This window comes from Hypanus sabinus, chromosome 1 (assembly GCF_030144855.1).
Source record: "Hypanus sabinus isolate sHypSab1 chromosome 1, sHypSab1.hap1, whole genome shotgun sequence".
NCBI lineage: Eukaryota > Metazoa > Chordata > Chondrichthyes > Myliobatiformes > Dasyatidae > Hypanus > Hypanus sabinus.
The window spans coordinates 21,545,659-21,573,019 of record NC_082706.1 but is presented as its reverse complement, the minus strand read 5'-3'; the positions used below and the strand labels follow the sequence as shown (position 1 = coordinate 21,573,019).

Genomic DNA, 27,361 nt, shown 5'->3' with positions numbered 1-27,361 from the left:
GGGAAGGAAGGAGTTGTCGATGTATTGGGTTGAAACCCTGCATCAGGACTTGTATCCTGATGCAGGTTTTGGACCTGAAAAGTCAACAAGTCCTGATGCCAGGTTTTGTCTCAAAATGTCAACAGTTCCTTCTCTCCCCACAGATACTGCTTGACACTCTAAGCTCCTCCAACAGATTGCTTTTGCTCCAGATTCCTGCATCTGCAGTCTCTTGTGCCTTCTTATTTTCTGAAATATCTTCTCACATATTCTTCACAAAAATCAATATAACTAGTGGAGTTAAATAATGTGCTCAAAATTGCTTCTATCAACCGGAACAATATTCTACCAGTTCAAAACTACTAACTGAATAAATGAAATTGGTGACTGAAGTCATGGAATACCACAGCTCCTCAGGATTCCCTTTATTGTAATACAATTTAATCTCTTGGTAAAATTCTAGATCAAAGAGTGGAGTTTGACAAGTGCTGATAAAGCACCGTTATGTGATGAAACCATGCATTTATGTTCTTATTACTTGTATTTACATGGAGAAACTAAGAAATTAGTGGACAGCAAATGCTTTCATTTGGTGGGATCAAAATCAATTATCAACACAGAAAGGCATTGTCCATCATGGCCAGATATCAAATAGTTGAAACTGGGTGTCAAAGTCACATTAAATGGATTGCAATTTACCTCTAAGGTGCAGGTTTATGGGCTATAAGCAAAATAATGTTAGTTTTGCTTTTACAATTATTTAGACAAAAAGGTGATTAGAATTACAACAAGGAAATTAGGCTCCCAATGATATGGTCCCAAAGTGAATAACAAGAGGGAAAATACACACAACACTGGCTAATGGCCACCATACTAGCCATCAACTACCAATATTTTAACAATGCTTATGATAGTATTAGAGTGGAGCAGTGGAGATACATCTTTACCAAAGGAGGTGTAAGGTGCTCCTTCCCTCCGCTAGCCTGCAGGTCACCCTTGGGCGAGGTGTAGCACCAGCTTAGCCCCCACATCCCTTGACCAGGGCCACATGAAGCCATGGGAGAAGGTGGCGTATGGTAATATGAGCAGCCGGCAGACAATTTCTGAAGAGTATTGATAATTGCTTGGATCACCCATCTTGTAAAGACACTGCCTAGAAGAAGGCAATGGCAAAGCACTTCCATAGAAAAATTTGCCAAGAACAGTCATGGTCATGAAAAGACCATGATTGGCCATGTTGTACAACATGGCCCATAATGAATTAATGATGATCATATTAATTCAAGTCCAAGGGGAAAGTCTAATATTGTTTTCTGTGAATGATTCTGTATTAACCTAGTTACAATTTAAATAATACGGAAGTGAAATTCCAGGGCAAAAAAAATGCAAAGTATTCTGGGAATACAGGATGTGAAAAGTACAGTGTATTAAAAAAATTTAAATGTACCATTTGTTAGGTAAGTAAAACCACAAATTTTGCCACCGACTGAGACCTCAGGGCAATTTTATGTTCCCCACCCTCCCCTCAAAAGAAGTCAGTCAGCAACACAGATGGTAAAGATGGTTTAAGTGTTAATTTATGGGGCTGTTGCAAATTCATGATGCTTTTTCTCAGCACTGATAGTCCCAGACTCTGCCTTTCACACTGTCAGATGGCCAAACTCTGACCAAGTTCTCTGTACCTTGCTAGAAATACCCGACACTTACAGCATTGTCTGATTGCCACTCCCAATGTAAACCCTTTGGAGGGAATATCAACTCCAATATTAGAAACAGGCATCTATAAGCCTTGTAAAATACTGAGCTGTCACTGAAAATTTTCAGGAACATTACCTTGTACTAAAGGCAAGGCAACCAAACTTGGCCTTCTCTGATGTTCCGAATGCTTCAATCTTGTGCTACCTGTTGTTCTCAGTGTAATGTAACTTCTAAAGCAGGTTGCTGTTTGGTGGGAAGCGTGGGCCTGCAGGTGCTGTTTTTAGCACCCTGCAGTGTGGTCCTAACAGCAGGTATAATCACTGCCTCCGAAAGTGCAAGCAGGAATAAAAAAGGGAGAGAGAGGCAGAAAGATTTGTAACTTTCACTGAAAGACACAAAAATGTCCAGAGGATTGAAACCTTAAATCTTTGTTTTCAGCAGTACGTTTTTTTCCCCAGCCTGGAAATGCAGTGGTGTAATATTAATGGGAAGATTCAGCTATTTTATTTCCAGATATTTGATACATTGTAGCATTTGGTAACTCCCTTGCATGGAAAGTTACCATCCAAAAGTTTATAACCCAGTTCTCCGTATCTTCAATAGCCAGAGGGTACTCTTCAGATATTTCAAATGAAAAAAATTTCTCAAGAGATGTTTAATGTGTGGCTAAATCTGCTGACGGTAGTCTAGGACATTTTGTGCCCACAGAAGCTTCAGAAGTCCATATTTGATTCAGTTGCTACACATGCAAGAAGGTGATAAGCTTAAAGTGAGGGGGCAAATAATGTGCTTTAAATTTGTTTGGGAGTTGGGGCTTATACCGCTATAAAGAGGATACGGTGGCCGGACTGGTCAATTTGCAACAAGCCCTTATTATCTTGATCCCCAGATAACTACTATTAACAGACTTGCTTAATATGATCAATAAAAGTTGTTAGTTCCAATCTAAAGGATCTCAACTAACCAACTTCTAGATGGGATCCAAAGACAAACTCAGCACTTATTTACCTGGTGGGTCAGATGATGTTACAGGAGTGAAAGGATCGGGTACGTTAATTGGCGGGATGGCAGTGTCTGGAACCAACAGTTCTGAAGTCTTTTCAGCTGAGCCAACTGAGTAGACAAGAGCAGACAGAGGAGCAGAAGACAACCAAGTGCAGCAAAGAGGGAAAGGAAGCAGAGAACAATTATACATCACAAAATGATCTGCTAATCTGCCCAACCAGTTGCATTGATTTTACAGTCAATTCATATTCAATCAGCCCACAAGGCCAACAAATTTTATGGATTTGCTAAATGCTGAATTCCTGAACCAACATAAACCTTTTGTCAAGTGCCTTTCCTACGTTTTTAATATAGAACACAGTACAAGTTTAGAATGTGAAACTGCATTGGCTTACAAACTAACCTGTCCCAGAGGCAAAGGGATCTATTCCAAAAGCATCTGCATGCACCTGGACCTGACCGGATGGAAGCCCTGGCATTAGACTCTCAGTGGTAGCATCTGTCTTCTCAACCTTACCTGTGAATTCAGAAAGAATTTTTAAAACTTGCTGTCCATCTTTTACAGTTTTGCACTCCTTATTTTAGAAAGGATATACAGACATTGGAGAGGGTTCAGAGAAGATTCACGAGAATGATTCCAGGAATGAAAGGGTTACCGTATGAGAAACATCTGGATGCTCTAGGGCTGTATTCCTTGGAGTTCAGGAGAATGAGGGGGAAACTCAAAGAAACACTCTGAATGTTAAAAGGCCTGAACGGATTAGATATGACAAAGTTATTTCCCGTGGTAAGGGATTCTAGGACAAGAGGGCATGACTTCAGGATTGGAGGACATCCACTTAGAACAGAGATGTGGAGAAGTTACTTTAGTCAGAGGGTGGTAGATCTGTGGAATCTGTTGCTACAAGTGGCTGTAGAGGCCAGGTCATTGGGTGCATTTAAGGCAGAGATAGCTAGGTTCTTGATTAGCCAAGGCATCAAAGGGTATGGGGAGAAGGCAAGGGAGTGGGGATGACTGGAAGAATTGGATCAGCCCATGATTGACCGGCGGAGCAGACTCAATGGGCCGAATGGCCTACTTTTACTCCTATATCTTATGGTCTTTTACAAGTTTTTTCAAAAAGGTAAGGAAAAAAGTTATAACAATAAGAATCATTTGCTTACCAACTAATCACAGGATGGCTTTATAGAAGATAATAGATTGTGGCTAATTTTACATCCAATTTAAAAAGTCTAAGATACAAAATAAATTCAGGTGAAGGAAGGCTGGAATAGGGAGTTCTTTTTCCATATAATCCACACTAAAGATCAATTTGTTGATTTGGTTAAACAGAGCTCTTATTTTAAGAACTTATAGATTATCTTATAGAAGGCTATAGCATGTAGCTGTTGGTGCTTTCATTCACAGTTTCAGTATTTGTTTTGGATACTGACAGGACAATTTAAAAATGTATGTTCTCTTTTGATGTTATTAAGCAGAAAGTAGAACAAGCCAGGAACAACAAGGGTAATATGAAGAATGTTCAAAAAGTTAGGAGTGGGGTGGGTGGGTGCGGAAGGTAAGAATAGGCAATCAGAAAATTAAAGACAAAGAAAGGAATGACATTATTACCCAAGGTCACACTGATAGTTCTGTCCTACAGCCTTCATGCTGTTCAAGGTCGATACTGTAGTACACAATAACAACTGACTTATTGAGTTTCTGCTCTGCTTCATCAGTAAAGGCATGCAATTTGACTATTATATCACCTGGAATGGTCTTCCTTACCCCTTTCCTAAGTCCACCTTTCTCTCCTCATTCAGACTTCAAAATAAACCACCCTGACAATGCTTCTCCAATATCTGTTCCAATCAAACAAATCAAAATCATATTGCTTAAAAATACTAACACATTGAAAAGCAATTTTTTGAGAAAGTGTCTTATTACTTTTCTGTCTACATTTGTTTAGTTTTCGAAGCTCATCTCTGATAGCAGCTCTCACGTGGTGTGAAATGCCAATATCAGTTAACAACCAACTAAAGGATTGCTAAGGGGAGTATGTACGTCTGCCAGGCAATTTATAAATTTTACTTTTAATCATAACTAGCTCAATCTTTCTATAAGAGCACTGTGGGATTTGCATAAGGAAAATACAATCAGTTGAGTTCCAGACTTTCAATTAAATTTAGCAATGCAATTGGGGATTGTTAGGGATCAACAACTGCTGCTTTGCTCAAACTTCATCGGCTACACTTCTTGCAATGATGCCAAGAGCCAGACTACACTTAGAAAATCAGAATTTCAATTTCATTAGGACATTGGCGACATACCAAGTTTCCTCAAAGATTCTTGTACATTTCTACAGATTTGCAGCATGGAGAGTCTTCTGACTGGTTGCATCACAGCCTGGTATGCAAGCTCCAAAGCATAGGACTGCATGAGGAAGCAGAGGAGTGTGGACTTAGCCAGTCTGATCACAATCGCAAACCTCCTCGCAACTGAGGACGTCTTCAAGAGCTGGTACATCAAGAAGGTGGCAGCCATCTTTAAGGGTCTTCGCCTTCTGGGACATGCTCCCTTTGCCTTACTGCCATCAGGGAGGAGGTAGAGGAGTTTGAAGATCCACACTCAACATTTCAAGAACAGTTTTTTCCCCACTGCTATCAGATTTCTAAACAGTTCATGAACCCATGAACACAACATCATTATTTGTCTTTGCACTATTTTTTGCATGATCGACTCTATTTTGAAGCACCGAGGAAGATTGAAGCATCTTGAGGAAGATGGAGGAAGTTAGTAGTCGGTCTCTACGGAGGCCATGGGATTGATGGCAGACAGTAGCCAAGTTAGCGGCATTTGGATGCGGTATGGTGAACACTCTTCACAGAAGGACTGAGTTCATGCGGCCGTATCCTCGATGCTGTCAGGAGGATGTTTTCAAAATTCAGGGCTGAATGGTTAATTTCATCAGGTGAATTTTCTTTGTCTACTGTCAAAACAGTGATGTTAATTTATATGCATTATCTTAACCATTTTCGGGTCTATTATGAAACCTGACAAGTCAGTTTCATATGTGAACAGTCAAAGCTTCATTGCTTCCTCTGAAACTCAGCTTTCATTGGGCCTGTAATATGTGGAATCTTTAACCACCTGGTATGCTATTTCCAATTATTAATCAAATGCAAAACCATCACCTGTTCAAAAGTATAGACAGATTTAACCCTCAAAATAGAATTTGTTCAGTGGAGAAGAAGCTTCAATCAAAGAATAAAAGATAGAGAGTTCTGTTCAGTGGGTTAGTCTTGTGCTGAAATATTTTTCAGATTTATACTTACTATCTTTCAGCTTTTCAAAGTCCTTGTTAAGTAGCTCCTCTGCAGTGAGTTTGGAAAAATTGTCGTCAGCAAAAGGGTTCCAGGTGGAAACGTCGGGAGGATTATACACATTTTGTTGGGAGGTCCTGGGAGATCCTGAGGGAGTTGTTGTAGCTGACCTATGTGGAAAAGGGTCATGCAGTGAATACCTTACACTAGCTGGTTTAAACTTAATAAAAACTCATCACATATTTCATTAAATTAAGAGCAATCCAAAGGCTTTGTAGATAAATGGATTCCCATATATTGTCAGGTAGACCAGAGGATCAACATTCAATTTCTAATCTAAACAGAGATAAATGCCAAACATTTGGGATAGCAATTGACTAATACTGGAGTAGGCAAGACTGGGAAAGCAGGGAGCCATTTTGAGGGTCAGATGGGTTGTGTAGCAGTGATCCAATGTTTAAATACTTACTGCCGTGAAGATCTTCCATCTCTGGTGGTGTTCAGGGTTTCTTTCATCATGTCAGTAGCTTCCTCTTGGTTTTCACTACTGTCAGTCATGCAAGTCTTGGCTGGAGACTCAGGAATACTGTCACACTCAAATCTAGAAGGATTTATCATTGCTGTTTCCCTAACAGTTTTGTTTTACCCATCAGGATTGTTAGCCCTGAGCTGAACCCCCAAACCTGGAGGACTGGTGGAACACTCTTATTTGTTTGGCATGTGTGACCCTACCAAAAGCCAAAGCATATAGCCCTGACTCCAGCCAACATAGCTCTCCAGGTCATTGAGGTAAGGTTGTGGACTTCTTGGAGGTATGTTTAAATACTAACCATTTTTTTTTGACCAATGCAACAGTAGATACTTCATTCTAAACAATGCCAGCACTTGATATCTACAAAAGCCATTTGCTCCAGGTCTTAAAGAGAGGGGAATTTGTAACATGTTACCAAATGGAAGGAAACAGAGATTTAGTTTGATGAATTTAAAAAGCCAGCTAAATAATTAATGGGGATAAAATAAAAAGCATGAGGTGAGATAAAAAATTTGGTAAACAACTTAATGAAACCATATGCTTATAGGGTTACATTGTCTGCTTATCCCAAACAATTCATTGCAATTCCAGCCAGACAACTGATTTAATTAAGCCAGAGACGATAATTATTCATTAAATAAAAGCCAAACCTACTTGGATTTGTTTAATCCAGCTTCTGCGGCAGCGGCAGCGAGCAGCTGGGTTGATTTACTGACTGGAACCCCAAATACAGCACTGTACGTGACATCACTCAGAATCCTTCTGTGCCCGGCCCGCTGAGTCTTGGGTGATGACGGAGGAGTCACAGACATCGGCACTATCTTTGGAGACTGATTTGGTGCCACCTGTGGCGGCTGTTGCTGCTGCTGGATCTGGGTCTGCAAGGGAAAGCAGTCAATTTCACTTATGTCCACAATCACAAACAAGCTCAAACTGCGGGCTTGGGAACACTTGTATCATTATTTCTCTAAAAGCATTGCAACTGGTGAACATTTCCTTGCATGCTATTCTCACACAACCAGAATAGAACATTTTTATTCCAACTTCTCCTTTTGTTTTAGGAATAAGAGAAAGAGTGGGAATCACTAAGTTGCCCACGCATCTAAGCAGTTGTGATGCGTATTCATTGCCTTGCTGATATTTCCCATCCAACCTGAAATCGCATTATCACATAAAAAAGCAAATTAATGTCTTAGCTAATATTCACAAAATGCTGGTGGAACACAGCAGGCCAGTCAGCATCTATAGGAAGAAGCACAGTCGACATTTCGGGCTGAGACCCTTCGTCAGCCCTGACGAAGGATCTCGGCCCAAAATGTTGACTGTGCTTCTTCCTATAGATGCTGCCTGGCCTGCTGGCATTCCACCAGCATTTTGTGTACGTTGCTTGAATTTCCAGCATCTGCAGATTTCCTCGTGTTTGCCTTAGCTAATATGGTGGCTTTTTCAGAGTGAGGGTGAAGGTTGAATACTCTTTTTTGCTCAATGGAATAATTTAATGGTGGCATTTACAAGAAAACTGATGAAAAAGGGGAAGGAATTAGCAAAATTACTTGATTTCAAATAGCAACTCAAGCTTGATAGACTACATATTTTTTTATTTAAAGAAAACTTTAATTTGGCGTAATTTTCACATTTGCACAAATGTCTGGGCTAACAGCGAATTCTCATCTTTCGTTCTGACATGGGAGGAGGCAATTTTGCCCCATCAAGTTGACACTGGCTCACGGGGCAAACCCATTCCCCACTAATTTACACTGCAACCTATTCTGCGACTTAACCATCAACCATCCCTAATTTCCACTACTTGTCTATGTACCTGGCTAATTTACAACGTTCAATTAACCTGACAACCTGCTTTCTTTGGGATGGGGGAGGAGGAAACCATAGAACCTGTAGGAAATCCTCAAGGTCACAGGAGGAATGTGCAAACTCCCAGGGACAATATGGAAGTCTGGATTGAACTTGGGTCACTGGAGCTACAAAGGAGCAGTTGTACCAGCTGTGCCACTGTGCTACAGGTTTGAGAAATGTCACAGTCCCCATCCATCTATCAATAGAGGGTAAGTCTCTCTTTGTTGTCATTGTATGTTCAGGTGTTACAAGGGATAAACACTTAATTTGCAAACTCTTACCATTCCCTGTTCCTGAGAGGCTGCTTGAGCGCCTGCAGCATGCTGCTGCGGCAGGGGCAGTGGTGTGTGTTGCAGGTGTGCTGCAGTCAGCTGCTGCTGGACATTAGCAGCCTGCTGGCTCACATACTGCATCTGCTGCATGGCTGTGGCAAGCTGCTGTTGCTGGAGATAGAAATTCTGCATCATCTGATGTTGCATGACTTGTTGCTGCGCTTGCTGTATGGCGTGGTACTGGTCACCAACACATGCAAATAAGACACTCAAAATCAATTGAAAGTTTTGATGACATAAAACATAAAATCATAAAAAAGAATAATGGTGACAAATCGGATTTCACCATTGCCAAATGTTGACTGCTCAGTATAAATACAGGTGCCATGAGTGTGATTTATCCCATTATGTCACTAACAACTTAGGCAGAAGGTAAACACAAGTCTGCAGCAAGTACACTGGGTTAATGGAAAGTGACGTGACTAATCATTGCATTATTACAACAAAAATATCTCTAAATGATTTATACAGTAGTCTGCAGTGCCGTCTCACTTCTATGTAAACACAGCAGGCCAGATGTATGCAAGGAAGAACAAGATGAGTTTTTGCTTGTTATATCATAACTTATGAGTGGGTCATTGGCCAACTGAAGGTGAGGTAGCCTTGGATTTGGCGCACTAGCCTGCTTCAAAAGGCAGCACTATTATCAAGTAATGATTTATTCTAATTACACACTTTGTCAGCTTAAGTAAAACAATAAGACCATAAGACAAAGGAGCAGATTTGCCACCCTCTGGCTAAAGAAATTCCCCCTCATCTCCATTCCAAAGGATGTCCTTCTGTTCTGAGGCTGCGCCTTCTGATCCTAGACTCTCCCAATGATCCTAGACTCTCCCACTTTTGAAAGCATCTTCTCCACATCATTTCACTTTAGCCTTTCGATATTCAATGACATCCCACCTTTCTTCTGAACTCCAGTGAGTACAGGCCCAGACCCATCAAACACTATTCAAACATTAACCCTTTCATTCCTGGGATCATTCTCATAAACCTCGACTGGACCCTCTCCAATGCTACTATATCCCTTCTTAGTTATGGGGCCCAAAACTCCTTCAAGTACACCAAATGTGGTCTGGCCAATGAGTTAAAAAGTCTCAGCATTACATTACTTTCATATTTCAGTGTTCTCAAAATGAATATTGCATTTCCCTTTCTTACCACTGACTCAACCTGCAAGTTAACTTTTAGAGAGCCCTCTCCAAGTCCCTTTGCACCTACAATTTCCGAGGTTAATTCCATTTAGGAAATATTCCTACCACTAAAGTGCACAACAATAAACTTCCTTACACCGAATTCCATCTGCCACTCTTTTGCCCATGCTTCTCATCTTTCCAGTCCTTCTGCAGACTCACTACTTCCTCATCACAACCTGACTCTTTACCTATCTTGGCAGAACACCATTAGTCACTGGCAGCCAACCAGAAAAGGTCCCCTTTATTTCTGCTCTGCCTCTATCAGTAAGCCAATCTTCTGTGCCTGCTTGTATCTTTCCTGTAATATTATGGGCTCTTATCTTGCTTAGCAGACCCATGTGTTCCATTGTGTCAAAGGCCTTTTGAAAATCCAGGTCAACTATACTCACTGACTCTCCTTTGTCTATTCTGTCTGCTATTTATTGAATTTCAACAGATTTCTCAGGCAAAATTTCCCCTTTAAGGAAGCCATTATAATTTCTGCCTATTTTATTGCCTCCCATTACCCTGACAACTCATCCTTAATATTGTACTCTAACATCTTGCCAACCACTGAAGTTAAGCTAAATGGCTTATAATTTCCTATTCCTTGTCTCCCTGCTTTCTTAAAGAGTGAAGTAACATTTATAATTTTCTACTCCTTCTAGAGTCAGTCCTGAATCTAGTGTTAAGAGATCATTATTAATGCTTCCTCAATCTCTTCAGCTATCTCTTTCAGAATCATGGGCTGTAGTCCATCTGATCCAGGTGACTTATCTACTATCGGACCTTTCAGCTTCCTAAGCACCTTCTCCTTCATAATAGCGATTACTTTCAATTCTGAAACCTGACACCTCAAATTTCAGCATGCTGCTGGTGTCTTCTACAGCGAAGACTCTACTGACACAAAATGCTTATTTAGTTTGTCTGCCCTATGAAACCCTCTCCAGTGTCATTTTCCAGTGGCCCAATGTCCACAATGCCTCTCATTTACTATTTACATATCTGAAAAAAACTTTAGATATCCACTTTTATATTATTGGCTAGCTTATCTTCATATTTCATCTTTTCTCTCTTTATTGTTCTTTAGTTGTCTTCTATTGGGTTTCAGAAACCTCTAGATATCCACGAATTTTTGCTACATTATATGCCATCCTTCTGCTTTTATGCTGATTTTGACTTCCCCTGTCTGCCACAGTTGCCTCATCTACCCTTTAGATTGCTTCTTCTTTAGGATGAACTCATTCTGCATTTTTCAAATTATTCCAGGAGGCTCCAGCCATTGCTGCTCTGCTGTCATCCCTGCTAGTTTCCTCTTTGAACCAACTTTGACCAGCACCCCCCTCATTCCTCTGTAGTTACCTTTACTTAACAATGATACAACCAATTTTAGCTTCTCCCTCTCAAACTGCAGGGTAAATTCTATCATTGCTTCCTAATGGTTCTTTTGCCTTAATTTCCCTAATTAAATCTGGTTCATTACACAACAACCCGTTCAGAAATGCCTTTCCCTCATGGGTCAACCATATGCTGTGCTAAAAAGCCATCTTGTAGGCATTCCTTCTCTTGGGATCCAACATCAACCTGGTTTCCCTAAAATACCTACCCACTGAAACCACCCATGACCATTGTAACAGTGCCCGATTTTTTTCCATGCCTTTTCTGTCTCCCACTGTAATTTGTACTCTACACCTTGGCTACTGTTTGGAGGCCTGTACGTATCTCCCATCAGGGCTTTGTTTCACTCCTGCAGTTTCTTTACACTACCTGCAAGGATTCTACATTATTTGATCCCATGTCACTTCTTTTTTAAGGATTTGATTCAATATTTTTACCAACAAAGCAACCTCACCCCCTGTGCCAACCTGCCCATCCTTTCGATACAATATGTACCCTTGGATGTTAAGCTTTCAACTGAACTCTTCCTTCAACATGACTCAGTGACGGCATCATACCTGCCGATTTCTAACTGTGCTAAAAGATCATCCACCTTATTCCGTATACTGTGTGCATTGAAATATAATCATATATTCAAGCTGTGCCTATAACACTCCCCCCAACCTAGACTTCTATCTTAGGACCAAGAACACAAGCAAGCTTACTCATAAGGGATATCCATCTCCTAGTTGTAGATGCAATTATTGGTACTCAGTACCTAGTTCCAGCCATCACTAAATTGGTGAAATAGTGCAGGACGTGTACGTACACTGAGCAGTCATGAACAATGAGTTGACAAACAGATGGTGATCATTTAAACTCTGTAAAGTAGAAAAAAATACTAAAACAGATAAAAATATAGACTAGACCAATGATTCTTAACAAGAAGAAAATAAATCATAAAACATGATGATGTTGATGAAGTTGCCCTATATTTTTCTTCTTTTATACCAATAGCAACTGAAGTTGCTTAGCTGTTCATTACTTTACATGAATACCCATAAAGGATATTTTGCAAATTTATTTTGAAACAATAAAAAAACTTGATAAAAATAATTTAGTTATATTAAATAACTTTAGACCTACCATAGTGTTTTTTATCCTGCCTATCAGAACACTATTTTGTGTATTTTATTTATCTTTATTTATTGAGATACACCACAGAATAGGCTCTTCCTCCCCTTCGAGCCACACCGCCCAGCAATCTCCCAATTTAATCTAAGCCTAGTCACCGGGCAATTTACAATGACCAATTAACATGGCAACCGGTATGACTGGAGTGTGGTTGGAAACCGGAACACTTGGAGGAAACTCACTTGGTCATGGGGAGAACATACAAACTGCTTACAGGCAGTGGTGAGAATTGAACCCATGCTGTCAGTAATACATTACAGTGCCACCCCATGAGTGATCAATACATTGTCCAATCTGTACACCAACACAATATTCTTTTTTAAACTTGAACTAATAAAAATTTACCATCCAGAAATTGTCACGGATTAGCCACGAATAAGCACACTGCACAATTCCACTTTAAAATTCCAATAATTATGGAGGTGCTCCAGAATGCAATATAAATCAAAAAGCACCCTGGCACAATACCTTAAAAAGAATTGCACTGCAAACCTTTCCATGTCCTCCTCATATTGAGGAAGGGCACAACAGGTACCTGGCTTGCTGAAGTTACAGCATTTCAACTGCTATAGTCCATAGTTTCATTTTCTAGTTTCTTCTGTGTGGAACAATCTTCGCACCCCCCCCCCCCCCATTTTAATTAAAGTCCTCAATGATGTACCAGAGAATGTTGCTTTGGGAAGGCTTTCCAGGTGCTTCTCTGGGCCTTATTAGTAAGATGGAGGCTCAAACAATTGGGGAATTAGGAAACTAACAGGAAGGTGATAGGTTGGATGTATAAATAGCTCAGTGAAGCAAAGCGTTATTTTGGTTTGCAGTGGTGCTTAAAGCTTTGGCTTCATTACACAAGCATGAAATACGTAACAGGAAATTACAAAATCTTACACCGCTCCAGGGACCACTGTATGTTTCAAACAAGATAGGACAGTGAAAATTGGCAGAAAAATGACAAACCTGGAGTTCAATGTCATGTACCGTGAAGTGAAGCACTTTGAAGGAACTAAAATGCAAATACCATACTTCTAAAAATTACTTGATTCTGAAAAATGTAGATAGTCACTGATGTCATTGTACATGAATCTTTAAAGGTAAAAAGTTTAATAGTGATTGAAAACATATCAGTTATTCGGGCATATAGCCTAATAAAAGTAGAAAATTCTGGGCACTCCACAAACAATAAAAAATAAGGAGCAATAACAATAAAAAAAAGGTTCATGTTATCAGGGATGGTGGGGTGAAGGATCTTCAATTACAAGGAGGATGTAGTAAATGTTAGAACTTTTCTCTTTGAATTGGTGGAGGGGAGGGGGTCAAAAATGTGAAGCTAGAGGTCACCAAGATGATAAAATGTTGTGACTGAACAAAGTTTCCACTTTCACTGTGTGGCCGAAACCATAGTTCATAATTAAAAATCAAAGGCAAGAAGGTTTAGAGATAAAATGAGGAGAAATTTTAGATGAAATGTATTTGAGTTAAAGTCTGAAAGTTGGCTCCATAAATAAAATTATAAGTTGGACAGCTGTTCAGGGATGAAGAAAGTGCTGTTACAGGAACTCAGAGCTAGGTATGAGAGTTCTTAGACCTAGCACAAGTATAAAATGTTGAACAACCTTCTTCCTTGCTTCTTCTCAAAGATTCTCAGATCCTAGTGGATTGGAAGGCCAGGTGAGCATCCCCAGAACAACAGGGCTCATTAAAACCAGCTTTCTACACTAGGCTGAAATACATTGTCAGCTGTAAAAAACTAGGTCTGTTGAAAAGACTGCCTTTGATATTGAGTACTGATTTGAGTATTTAGAATGGGCAGATTAATTAAGGCAATGTTGCTTTCCAACCCAAGATCTTTTCACTTCGAGACAGGTAGACAAAGGGTAATGTAGAGGGTTCAGGAGCTGTAACATTGAAGTATTCTTACAAATGAGGAATCATAGAGTCAAAGAACACTACAGCATAGAAACAGGCCCTTTGTCCATCCAAGTCTGTGCAAAAACATTAATATGCCTAGTCTCACCAACCAGCACCCTCCATACCACCCTTGTCCAGAACCTATCCAAATTACTCTTAAGTGTTGAAATTGACTGCACACCCACCATTTGTGCTGGTAGCTTGTTCCATAATCTCACCACCCTCTGAGGGAAGAAGTTGCTTCTCATTTCACCTTGTCAAACTTTCCCGGCAACATCCTTGTAAATTTTCTCTACACTCTTTCGATCTTATTTACATCTTCTGGTAGGAGACCAAAACTGCACACATTAGTCCTACCAACGTCTTATATAATTTCAACATAACTTCCCAATTCCCATACTCAATACATTGACTTATGAAGGGCAATGTACCAAAACCTTTCTTTACAACCCTATATAACTCTTACAAGACTTTCAAGGAATTATGGACCTGTATTCCCAAATCCCTTTGTTCTACCACACTCCTCAGTGCCCTACCACTCACCAAGTATGCCCTACCCTGGTTAGTCCTCCCAACTTGTCTGCATTAAATTCCATCTGCCATTTTTCTGCCCATTTTTCAGGCTGGTCCAGAACCCACTGTAAGCTTTAATAGTCTTTCTTGCTATCCACCACACCCCAAATATTGATGTCATTTGCAAATCTGTTGATCCAGTTTACCACATTGTCATCCAGAGCATTGATATAGATGACAAACAATTACGGACGCAGCACCAATCCCTGTGATACACCATTAGTTACAGGCCTCCAGTAAGATAGGCAATCATCTACTACCACTCTCTGGTTTCTTCTGCAAAGCCAATATCTAAACCAATTTATTACTTGATCTTGAATGCCAAGCAATAGAACCTTCTTGACCAAACTTCCTTGTGGGAGCTTGTCAAAGGCCCTGCTGAAGTCCATGTATCCACAGCCTTGTTCAATCAACTTTTCTTGTAACTTCCTAAGAAAACTCTATAAGATTGGTTAGATACAACTAACCATGCACAAAACCATACTGACTACCTCTAATCAGTCCCAAATAATCAAAGAACCAGTCCCTTAGAATACTTTCCAATAACTTTCCCACTACTGATGTCAGGCTCACCGGCTTATAGTTCCCTGGTTGATTTTTGGAGTCTTTCTTAAACAGCAAAACAACATTAGCTATTGTCCATTCCTCACCCATGACTAAGGATGTTTTAAATATCTCTGTTAAGGCCCCTGCAATTTCTGCATTAGCCTCGCACAGAGTCCAAGAGAACACATTGTCAGGCCCTGGGGATTTAACCATTCTAATTTGTCTCAAGAAAGCAAAGACCTCCTCTTTTGAAATCCGTATAGGGTCCATAACCTCGCTGCTACATTACCTCCCATCTATAGACTCTGTATCCATCTCCCAGCTTAATACAGATGCAAAAAACATAATTTAAGATCTCCCCTATCTCTTTTGGATCCATGCACTGATTACCACTCTGATCTTCCAGAGGACCAATTTGACCTGTGCTATTCTTTTGCTCTTAAAATATCTGTTAGAAGCCTTTTGGATTCTCCTTCACCATGTTGCTACAAGCTCATGTCTTCTTTTAGCCCTCCTGATTTCCTTCTTAAGCATTTCTTACACTCCTCATTTATTCCTTTACTTGCTATGCATCTCTTTCTGTTTCTAACTAGGGCCTCCTTATCTCCCAAAAACTATGGTTCCATACCAACCAAGGAAGGTGGAGAACACAGAGGAGAAGACTTACCATGAAACTTGCCATCCTGCCAGGAACACAACATGAACTTCATGTGTCTTTTCTAAGCAATGCGCATGCAACAATTACCTGCTGAGCCATCATCTGCTGCTGCTGCTGCTGCAGGAGCTGCGACTGTTGGAGGAAGAGCTGTGGCTGCACAGGTGCTTGCTGGGGGCCTGGCGGAGGCTGTACCGCAGCTTGAGGCAACTTCTGCTGCACTGCTGCTTGTGGCTGAGGTGGAGGCTGAGGCTGCACCTGCTTCTGCTGCAGCAACAACTGCGGCTGTTGCAGATGAGGTTTTGACTGTTGCAGAGGCTGTTGCACGCCAGGAGCTTGATTATTGTGAGCAGTGCCGAGGACAACACCTGCGGAAAGACAGAGGTATGAGAATAGACATCCTAAAAAACTTCATTAAAATCGTTATCTCATTCAAACTCAGTTTAAAAACTACTTCTATAAGTTAACTCAAAAGAAACTTAAAAGTGACCTTAATTTTTCATACCATTGTGCTTTGGAAAATGCAAGTCGTGATTTTGGAATTTTTGATTAGATTTGTCAAAAAAAGTATATAAATCTGGTTTTCTCAGAGATTTAAAATAATTAGCAGAAGAGGTGAAGGGAATAAAGAGACAAGAGGGGGTAGGAGCTGAACTGCAACATCTATTGGAGTTCTGAATGCCAGAATGAGATATGTGTATCAGTTTTCAACGGATCTTGTCAAAATGGGCATATTCTTCATGATATTTTTGATGAATTAAAGAAAAAAGACTTTGATGTTGGCTGTAAAAGGTCAATTGAACTGCATTGTTATGATTATCAGTTCATTAGGAGAAATGTTATTGGCCGGTGAACATAAGTACAGCATAGGGAATAACAATCTAGATTTACATAAGCTTTCAGTCAACAGCATTTTAACCTACTTTATTTAAACCAAAGTGTGTTGCTCTGCAGAGTACCATTTTGAGCAAATACAGAGAGAGTATACAAAAAAAAACTGTTAGCTTTACGGCAAAATAACTTTTCTTAAAAAAAAAGACTTTAAATGGTACACTTCATAGCCCAGTCTTTTTACAATCAAAGTTGAAACCAGTAGATGTAATTAAGCAGTCAGACAATGTAAATGTTTAAAAGATTGCTAGCTTAAAAAGGAATGCACTCACTGGGGGAATGAAGACAGGTTTAAATATATACATCATTCTAAGAGAAAAACTCCACAAATAGAAATAATTTAAGAAGTTAAAATTTGAAAGAATGCAAAAGGAGGAGTTTAAATTTGGGAAGACTTATTTATAGTTCTGAATGAATAAATCTATAGATAATAGTGACAATGAGGACCACAAGAAAGCCTTGCAAAAGAGTGAGAATTTTGAAGCATGTGGTCAAATCTTCAACATTAAGACACCTTGTCCTCTCAAACTGTAACATGTACTCCTACATATGATAAATCCTGTGTGCTATTGAAATAAGGAGTGATCATTCTGTCTCAATTCTTTTGTAGTGTTAGTATTTCAGAACGGACAGTGAGGCAAAGAGTAAATTTGAATGGTCAGAATGATAAAACTTAACTGAAAATTCTTTCCTGCACTCAATTTTCATTAATTATTGCCAATTACAATTCTATGTGTAATCATAATTATTGAACAGAGTGCTTAGACAATACATATAGAAGTGGAGACAAACATAATAGTTTAAAGTTATAGGTCAGCTCAACTCCTTCATGAGGACCATGATGTCCATCTATGCTAATCCTTAGATTTTCAAAAGGCTTTAGACAAAGTGCCACATATAAGGCTGCTAAACAAGATAAGAGCCTATGGTATTACAGGAATGACACTAGCATGGAAAGAAGTCTGGCTGACTGGCAGAAGACAAAACACAGTAATAAAGGGAGACTTTTCTGATTGGTTGCCCGTCACTAGTGGTGTTCCACAGGGACCAAAGTTGAGTTCCCTAATTTTCATGTAATATTTAATGACCTGGTTGACAGAATTGATGGCCTTGTGGCCAACTTTGTGAATGATACAAAGATAGGTAGAGGGGCAGGTAGTGTTGAGGAAACATGAAGTCTACAGAAGGAGTTGGACAAAATATGAGGATGGGCAAAAAACATTTCGTAGAATAAAGGTGTACACCATTTTCTAAACAGTGAGGAATTCAGTAAGCGTAGGTGCAAAGGGAATTGGGAGTACTCATACAGAATTCCTTTAACGGTTGACTTGCAAGATGAGTCAGTAGTAAGGAAAGCAAATGCAATGCTAGCATTCATTTCAAGAGAACTAGAATATAAAAGCAAAGAAGTAACGCTGAAGCTTTAATAGGGATTTGTCAGACTGCATTTGGTAACTGTGAGCAGTTTTGGACCCTATATCTAAATGTTTGTGGGGGCCTTGGTGAGGGCCCAAAGGAGATTTATGAAAATGATTCTGGGCAGTCCTGCCGAAGGGTTTCGGCCTGAAATGTCGAGTGTACTCTTTTCCTAGATGCTACCGGCTAAGTTCCTCCAGCAGTTTGTGTGTGTTGCTGCAAATGAAAGTGTTAACATTTTTGGAGTGTTTGATGATTCTGGGCCTGTACTCACTGGTGTTTAGAAGAATGAGGGGATGCCATTGAAACCTATCGAATGTTGAAAGGCAATGGCAGAGGGCACAGCTTTAGAACAAAAGGATGTTCCTTCAGAAAAGAGATGAAGAGGAATTTTCTTTAGCCAGAAGGTGGCAAAGCTGTGTAATTCATTGCCACAGGTTTCTGTGGAGACAGAGTCATTGGCTATATTAAAAGTGGAGGTTGAGAGGTTGATTATTAGAGTGTCAAAGGTTACAGGAGAATGGGGCTAAGAAGGATAATAAATCAGCCATGCTCAAATTGGGGAGCAGGCTTGATGGACTGAATGGCCTAAATTCTACTCCTCTGTCTTATAACCCATCCCAGTTATCTGTATTTGGGCTACGTTCTTCTAAGATTTGCCTATCCATGTAACGTACCAATTCATCTGGCTGATTATCCATATACCTACGGCCTTCTGTTTGGAAAAACTTGCTTCTTAGGTCATCTTTAAATCTTCCACCTTTAACCTTTAATCTATCCCTCTAGTTTCAGTCTCCCTACCCTGGAAAGAAGACTGACTATCTACTCTATCTGTGCCCTTATATTAGAACACCTTGCTGAAATCACCCCTCGCCCCCCCTTCACTCCAGTAATAGGAGTCCCAATACAATCTCTCTTTATTACTCAAGTCCTTCAGTCCAGGCAAGTCTCTGCGTTAATCAGAGGATCTGTATGATCACCAATCAACTGGATAAAACTTGAACTTCAAAAGAAATGGGCAGAACAAAATGTTGTAAACCATTCTAATATTTTCAAACACATGAAGCAGAGACGCCCAAAGTCTTGAAAACATTGAGCAGAGCCAAGTGATTTTTTTTAATAATTAAAATTAATAACACTACATGCCTATTTATATATTGCAGAAAGCACAACTGCTTTGACAGCAACTTATAAAACTAGTTTCCTCAGGAAACGCTGGATATGCATATGTGATTTTGACATTCAGAACTCTGTTGTTTCACTAAGAGTCAAAGTAATGCCAGAATGAGTCATGATTTAACAATACAAAATTCCTCAATCCAGTACTGCTGTTTGGTTAAGAATTGCAGTTACTAGCCCAGATGGATATGGTCACTTGATGATTTTCACTCTCCTTGTGTCCTCTGATTGTCTCTTGGCTTTACTGGCTATTTTTCAGTTTTAATGCTGAGCAGGCAGGCAATCAGACAACATCCAGCACCCCTCCTAATGTCACCATGCACAATGATAGGGTAATGTCCAATAATAAAGTTGGCAACCACACAATCAATATTCTTCACCAATAAAGAACAGCCTTGTAAGGCTGACTTGAGGAGCAGTTAGAAATTCAGTTTAACAAATTTTGAGGACAGAGTTTTGTTTTTAATAATTTTTTTCTCCATACTAGTGTGGGGGCAAGCATTGTCACATGGTTTGAAAGTCTGATCCTGTTTCTGATGATCACATCCTGCAGAACTCCCAGTATTTTACTTTGCATTATAGAATGATAGATGGCAGTCTGTTCACTGACTATTCCATTAGGATACAGCAATTAAAAGAAAAATCCACAATTAACATTGTCCTAATGGTGAATGAACACCTAACAGCTCCAGGTGAGAGTGATAATAGAAAATCAAAAATGTTTTTATGGTCCTTTATTCATAATAGTAGGCTCTGGGGCACACATCTGCCAAGAGAAAAAGGCTGAAGAAATATTTATGCAAGGTCCATACAGTTTAGGAAATTCACGTCAAGAACAAGGAAACAAGTTGCTATAAACAAGTCACTGTAACAGAAATATACAAGGTTGTTGTTAACACTTATAACCAAAATAAATAGACTGTAATCAAGAACAAAATGTACTGAACATTGCAGAAGTTAATTGACGGATTAACAGCAATGAAATGCCGAAACTAGGAACTTGCTGTTAGGTTGTCCCCCAAGACTGAGGAATTTTAAATGGCAATTTATGTCCAGACTGGAAATGTCCACAATGGCTTGCACTGACGTCAGTAGCATTAGACAAGATCACGTCATGCCCTCTTCTCATTACTACTATTAAGGAGGAGATTCAGGAGCCTAAAGACCACAAGTAACATTTTAGGAACAGCTTCTTCCTCTTTGCCATTAGATTGCTGAACGCTCCATGAACTCACAATGCTGTCTTTTCCACTCTTTTGTACCATTTGTATACAGTATTTATTTTCACCACTTATAGAATTGTTCTGTCTTGCATTGTACTGTTGCCACAAAGCGACAAGTTTCACAGCATACGTCAGTGATAATAAATCTGAATCTTCTGATTGACCAAGACTGCGAATGTTCTTGCATATCTAATTTACTAAGAAACTGACTAATCTATATCTAAAAAAAATCTAATAAGTAGTTCTTCAGTTATTTCCAATTGGTTAAATACAGATTCCAAAGAAATACTGCCCCATAAGATTCTGAGTACTGAAATGGAAGATGTCTGTTAAACAATTAACAACCTGAACAATTAATTCCTTCATGTCTGCAGGCAATACATGCTCTCTCAGCAGTTATTCAACAATATTAAAATGAGTAATTTATTTTGTTTCTCTATCCTCCTCAGCTGAGATTCCATCATCAACATAAGTTCATGTAACATTAATCTCCAAAGGCGGTACACAAAATAATTGTTAATAATAGACGAAGAAACAAAGGATGTGGATTTAAGCTGACTGATTAAAGAACCAGTAGCTGACATGAGTTAAAAAAATGTGAGTTAACAAGTAATCATTATCTGGAATCAAATGCCTAAATACAGAAGCAGATTCAATGGATGCCTTTCTCAGGGGAACTGGATATGCAAGGACTTAAGCAAAAGAGTTTGTGACGTGACTAAGGACTACCTTACAAAGATCTGCTACTGGTACAAAGGATTTTGTAGCCATAAACTTGTAATAAATTTATCCATTTATTGGTGTTAAATTCATACCACGTAAAATGGTGGATTTCAGCTTATTTATTTTATTTAAAAATATGTTGCAGAACAGGCCCTTACAGCCCACCAAGCTGAGTCACCCAGAAACCCACAAATTTAATCCTAGCCAATTTATAATGACCTATTAACCTACTAACCAGTATATCTTTGGACTGTGGGAGGAAACTGGAGTAACTGAAGGAAAGAAACCCACATGTTCACGGGAAGAATGTACAAATTTTCTTACAAAGGATGACAGAACTGAACTCCGACACCCCGAGCTATAATGGCGTCACGCTGTTACACTATCATGGTGCCAGATGTCAGTAAATTGTCAGAAAGAAAATATAAAAATCTCATTTTTGATTGTCACCATGCCTGACCAGTCCCTGAGAGCTAATCTCCCTATAAACATGAGCAACCTCAAAACATGGTATATTTTTAGTTCTAAAGTTGATCTGACAAAGCCCTCTGTGAAAACTAAACTCACAGTTTTGTGTTTGTAAGGAAACTTAGATGTTAAGAAAAGGAATTGGTTAATATTTGGAAGGGAGAAAGGGACAGGAATTGAGTCATTGTGGTGAGTGATGGGATATGACAGTTCCTCATTAACTTTAGCATTTGAATGCAGAAGCACAACGAGGGTTGCCCAGACCTTCTGCCAATAGTAATTCAGAGAGGATAAGATGGCTTGGGGAACTTAAGATATGTCAACCAGTAAAATAACAGGCAAAATTTATATATAGCTGCAGGTACCAAGGATATAGCCAAATAGGTGCTATAGTTATAGTAGATTTCCTGCTCAACAGGTCTACCTATTAAAAGTGAAAAGACTGAGCAATTTCTAGTTCCTGGGTGTCGATGTCTCTGAGGATCTAACCTGGACCCAACATAATTGATGCAACTACAAAGAAGGCATGACAGCAGCTATATTACATTAGGAGTTTGAGAAGATTTAGTATGTCACCTCATACGCACAAAATCTACAGATGTACCATGGAGAGCATTCTAACTGGCCGCATGACCATCTGGTATCAGAGAGTTGTGGATCTATGGAATGCTCAGAAGGCAGTGGAGGCCAATTCTCTGGATGCTTTCAAGAAAGAGTTAGATAGAGCTCTTAAAGATAGTGGAGTTAAGGGATATGGGGAAAAGGCAGGAGCAGGGTACTGATTGTGGGTGATCTGCCATGATCACATTGAATGGTGGTGCTGGCTCGAAGGGCCAAACAGCCTACTCCTGCACCTATTGTCTAGTGTATGGGGGTCTACTGCACAGAATCAAAGTAATCTGCAGAAAGTTGTAAACTTAGTCAGCTCCCTCATGGGCACTAGCCCCATAGTATCCCAGACACCTTCAAGGAGTGAGGTCTCAAAAAGGTGATGTTGATCATTAACGACCCCCATCACCCAAGTCATGCCTTATTTTCATTGCTATCATCATGGAGGAGGTACAAAAGAGTGAAGACACACCCTCAACAATTCAGGAACAGCTTCTTCCCATCTGCCATCCGATTTCCAAATGGACATTGAACCCATGAAAATTAACACTACTTTTTTATTTCTGTGAATACTGAGGAACTGTCGCATCCCACCACTCACCACAAATACTGTGAATACTTACTGTAATTCACATTTTTCCCTCTGTTATTATGTATTGCATTATACTGCTGCCTGCAAAAGTCAACAAATTTCATGGCATATGCTGGTGATATTAAATCTGAATCAACGAATCAACGAAGCTTTGGAATATCTAACAGCACAGCCTATATTAATGCAGAGAGCCACACTGCAAAGTGTTCTAATGATTAGACTTCTGTGTCTAATTATAAGCGTAATATAGATGTGCAAATCTAGAAAGTGCAGCTTTGAGCCATTAAGTTGACTTTTAGTAGAAAATTGAACTTTTCTCTTGAGGGAAACAAGATGAGTAATCTTCTAAAATGTACACGAGATGCTAAAGAGCATGGAGCAGGTCTAAGTGAAAACTTGTCTTAAACCAAATTGCTGGAGTGCAACCAACAGAAATGATTCTTAAAATAATGAAAAAGCACAGAAATTATGTCATCTTCATACAATAAGGTCAATGTACAGGAAAAATACAGAGGAGAAAGTGCTTTATTTTAATGAGAGTAACAAATGAGTTTTCTAGATTTTAATGAACTGAATGAACCTCAGCTGACTTTGCAATGCCCAGAATGCTACATTCAGACAGATATTAGACAAAACACACTGTGTCATCACAGCAGTCTCTATGACATGCTGAATGCACAGAAATGAAATGCATACATAGCAGTCTTTCCCAATTGTCATCCTGACACGGATGAGAGGCATATTTCTCTGCAGGGGGAGCCATCCTTGAGTCCACTTACTCATATTAATAATTTAAATTCTCACTCTCTGTACACCATTGTATTTACTTTGTAACAAAAATTTGAAGGGCTTATGTGATGCACTTAAACGATAATTACAATACAAGCAGGCCCACAGTAGAGATGTATTTTGAACTACAGAAAACATGGATGCAAATCATCAGACCTGCTGGCGGTGCAACTGTCTGAGCAGACGGTCTCTTTCGTGGTGTGAGTGAGGGTTGAATTGGCAGCATTCCTGGGTTGGCTGGAGTCTGCCCAGCTTTGGGCCTTTGGCGAGGAGCTATTGAGGTCTCAGTGGGTGGAGTTGGATCTGTAAGCCTAGGAAGTGAGGAAATACATTATACTTAGTGAGAGATACCAACATCCAGTTCATTGTAACATGCATCTCTCTTCACCATTTTATTTTTTCTTTTTCAGCAGTGAAGTCTGTAAACAGGAGAACAAATACTCAGTAGAAGAGAACTCACTGAATGGTGTGAACTATTTTTATCCAAGTCTGTGGAGTTTTCGTGAGTTTTGCACTGGGAAAACTTTTAAAGAATAAAAACTAATCTAGAAAATTGCTGGGATTCCCTTTGTCTATTTGGATACATTATGCCATTTAAATGGGGTAGGAGACTTGCCAAACAGGTTAACTAGAACTAACTAATGTCAGTCAGGCGCACTTGTGTGGCAATTAGATGCTACATCATGCTTAGAGCGAAAAGGTTTTAAATACTGTCAATTGCAAGTTTGTGTTCAAACATCTCCGATATTTGTCACTGATCTTTGGTGAGAAATAAGCAGTAAGACAATTCTGAACCATTTTGCTCACTATGGTTTCAAGCATTCAGGCTTGGAGATGCAAGAAATAGGGAGTGAAAATGCAATGATTTCACAAGTTTGAAACTACGATGAATTTGAAGGTACTGACAATCATCTTAAATGTTGCAAAGCAAATGAAGGTTTGGAGGATGCAATTGTTAATAGCATTGTCCGAAGGTAGTCCATTAACTGTACTATGGGTCTGCGTTGATTTTGCTTATTGCGTACACTGGAAGAATTCATCAGTCGATAATTATTATGAACTAGTACACTGTTTTATAGTACTGTAGTATTAGTAGTGCTCTAATTTTTTCTGTATTTCATTTAAATATAAACGTACATAATTTGTTACTCAGTTTGTTTTTTATATACTTTTTTAAACTAATTTCATGAAACTTCGGCTAATTGGAGCTGCTGCTTAATTGGGCCAAAATATTCTGGTCCTGATGTGTACCAATTAACCAGAATTCACTGTAATCAAATATAGTTGGTCTTCCTTCATAACTATGAAGCCCTCTTCAAGGGCAATATTTCAATAAACCTACACTACAATCCCGAGTGATGAACAATCAAATAAAAAAATCACTAGTTTCTTTGAGCAATAAATCAGCACACAGAGTTGATTTACAATTAACATGACATTGGAATATTCTGAAAACAGTGTCATGAGACAACTGAACCTTCTCACTCTACCTCTAGCTGTCAACTAACTCATTACTGTTCAACCAGAAGGCCATTCATGATTCGAAAAATTAATCTCCTGAAAATGGTAGACAAAATATTGATCCCAAAAGTCTAATACACCTTCTTCTGAAAAGGCAAGCACCTGCTCCATTTAGTTATGTACAACGTGATGCTAACCTCGCCTTGGGCTGTGTCTTCTTAGCAGCAGCTTCACTTGCTTTCACTGGCTCAACAAGCTTCGCTGGAATGGGAGAGTTCTGAAGGACAAAGTCATTATTAAATTATTGAGTGAATTCATTGTTTTATTACATCTCAAGTTGAACAGATTATCTTCTCATCTCTTTCTCTCAAATCTGATCAGAGAGAGTATTTTGGTCTGTGTAGACTTGCATTGCATTAGTCATTAAATCCATGAGATGTGTATGCAAGTGCACCAGACTAACTTTATTTCTTCAACCCATTAAAACCTCAAAACATTTCTGGCACTACTATGCAAAGATGAAACATTTCAGTTGTATATTGAAAAATATAATTAATTATTTATGGTTGAAAAATCAATGTCTGTTTTCAGGTACTATTTATCACTTAACTTAGCTAAATATATACAGCATTCAATTAAATTGGTGGCTGCTCCACTCACCAATGGAACCTAAATTATTATTAAATAAATGTTTAAGTTTGTTTTGGACAATGAGTGTTTTATTTCTACTTCATTTCTCCATGTTTAAATGTTTGCTTGACACCTCCAATCATTGACAAGATCAATATCTCAAATTGTGAAGACTCACATAATTTCATGCCACAGCACACTGGAACCAAAACACACTGCACCGAAGTCTCCATTACATGCTGTTAGTAAATTTCATTTGGATATGGATAAGTTTTACATGATATTTTCATGCAGTGTCAATGCAAATACAGTAGACCTCAAATTATTTCTAGACTTACACAGACATTCTGGACAGGGCATTCCTTCCTAATTTGTTTAAATGCAAAGTGGGACACCTGATAAATATCTGGTCTTTTGTCAGGGTCTGGTTCAAGCATGAATCCTGCAAAATGAAACCATTGTGAGAAGACAATTTCACTTCAGTTTACAGTAGCTTGGTTTTAATAAAACATATATAGATATGCTGTGGACTACTTATGAAGGTCCAAGACGCTGACTTCTATAAAGAAGGGATCTGTATGCTCCATGACTGCTGGACTAAGTGTGTAAATGTAGGAAAAATAAATGTGCGAGGTTTTCTAAAATTGACTTCTTCTACCTTGGGGGGGGGAGGAAGAGAGGGAGGGAGGAGGAGGGGGGAGAGAGAGAGAGAGACAGAGAGAGAGAGAGAGAGAGAGAGAGAGAGAGAGAGAGAGAGAGAGAGAGAGACAGAGAGAGAGAGAGAGAGAGAGAGAGAGAGAGAGACAGAGAGAGAGAGAGAGAGAGAGAGAGAGAAGATAGATTAGAGGGATATTGGTTTAATATTGTCACGTCTCAAACATTTCTATATCACAAGAAAATTATTTTAATTATATATGTTCAGAAACAGGGTTCATTTTCAATTCTTTAACATCCTAACTCTTGCAGCTTCATTTCCAGTTTCACTTTGTGAAGGGTCCACTCTTGTGTATAAACTGAAATATACAGTACTGTGAAAAAGTCTCAGGTACCTAGCTATATATATATATATATACACACACAAACCCCATTTCCAGAAAAGTTGGGATATTTTCCAAAATGCAATAAAAACAAAAATCTGTGATATGTTAATTCACGTGAACCCTTATTTAACTGACAGAAGTACAAAGAAAAGATTTCCAATAGTTTTACTGACCCACTTAATTGTATTTTGTAAATGTACACAAATTTAGAATTT

General features: G+C 39.1%; 1 protein-coding gene and 1 long non-coding RNA gene across 6 annotated transcripts in view; one reads left to right on the top strand and one right to left on the bottom strand.

The window, feature by feature from the left end:
* The window catches only part of LOC132391773 (AP2-associated protein kinase 1-like), a 125,391-nt gene that overhangs the window by 35,477 nt on the left and 62,553 nt on the right, over nucleotides 1–27,361 (bottom strand). For 3 of the 5 annotated variants that reach the window (XM_059965387.1, XM_059965396.1, XM_059965411.1), the window contains exons 8-15: nucleotides 26,445–26,548; nucleotides 25,674–25,753; nucleotides 24,172–24,326; nucleotides 16,216–16,493; nucleotides 8,653–8,883; nucleotides 7,172–7,395; nucleotides 5,998–6,155; nucleotides 3,086–3,199 (exon numbers count right to left, since the gene is read on the bottom strand). In XM_059965387.1, the coding sequence (XP_059821370.1) occupies nucleotides 3,086–3,199; nucleotides 5,998–6,155; nucleotides 7,172–7,395; nucleotides 8,653–8,883; nucleotides 16,216–16,493; nucleotides 24,172–24,326; nucleotides 25,674–25,753; nucleotides 26,445–26,548 (1,344 nt within the window). Of the gene's footprint in view, nucleotides 1–2,685; nucleotides 2,791–3,085; nucleotides 3,200–5,997; nucleotides 6,156–7,171; nucleotides 7,396–8,652; nucleotides 8,884–16,215; nucleotides 16,494–24,171; nucleotides 24,327–25,673; nucleotides 25,754–26,444; nucleotides 26,549–27,361 lie in introns of all 5 variants that reach the window. The other 2 variants (XM_059965379.1, XM_059965401.1) reach the window with 2 other exon arrangements.
* LOC132391794 (uncharacterized) lies at nucleotides 16,417–24,902 on the top strand. Its single transcript, XR_009511351.1, has 3 exons — nucleotides 16,417–16,509; nucleotides 21,284–21,431; nucleotides 24,426–24,902. It is a non-coding gene; the product is annotated as an uncharacterized LOC132391794 (long non-coding RNA).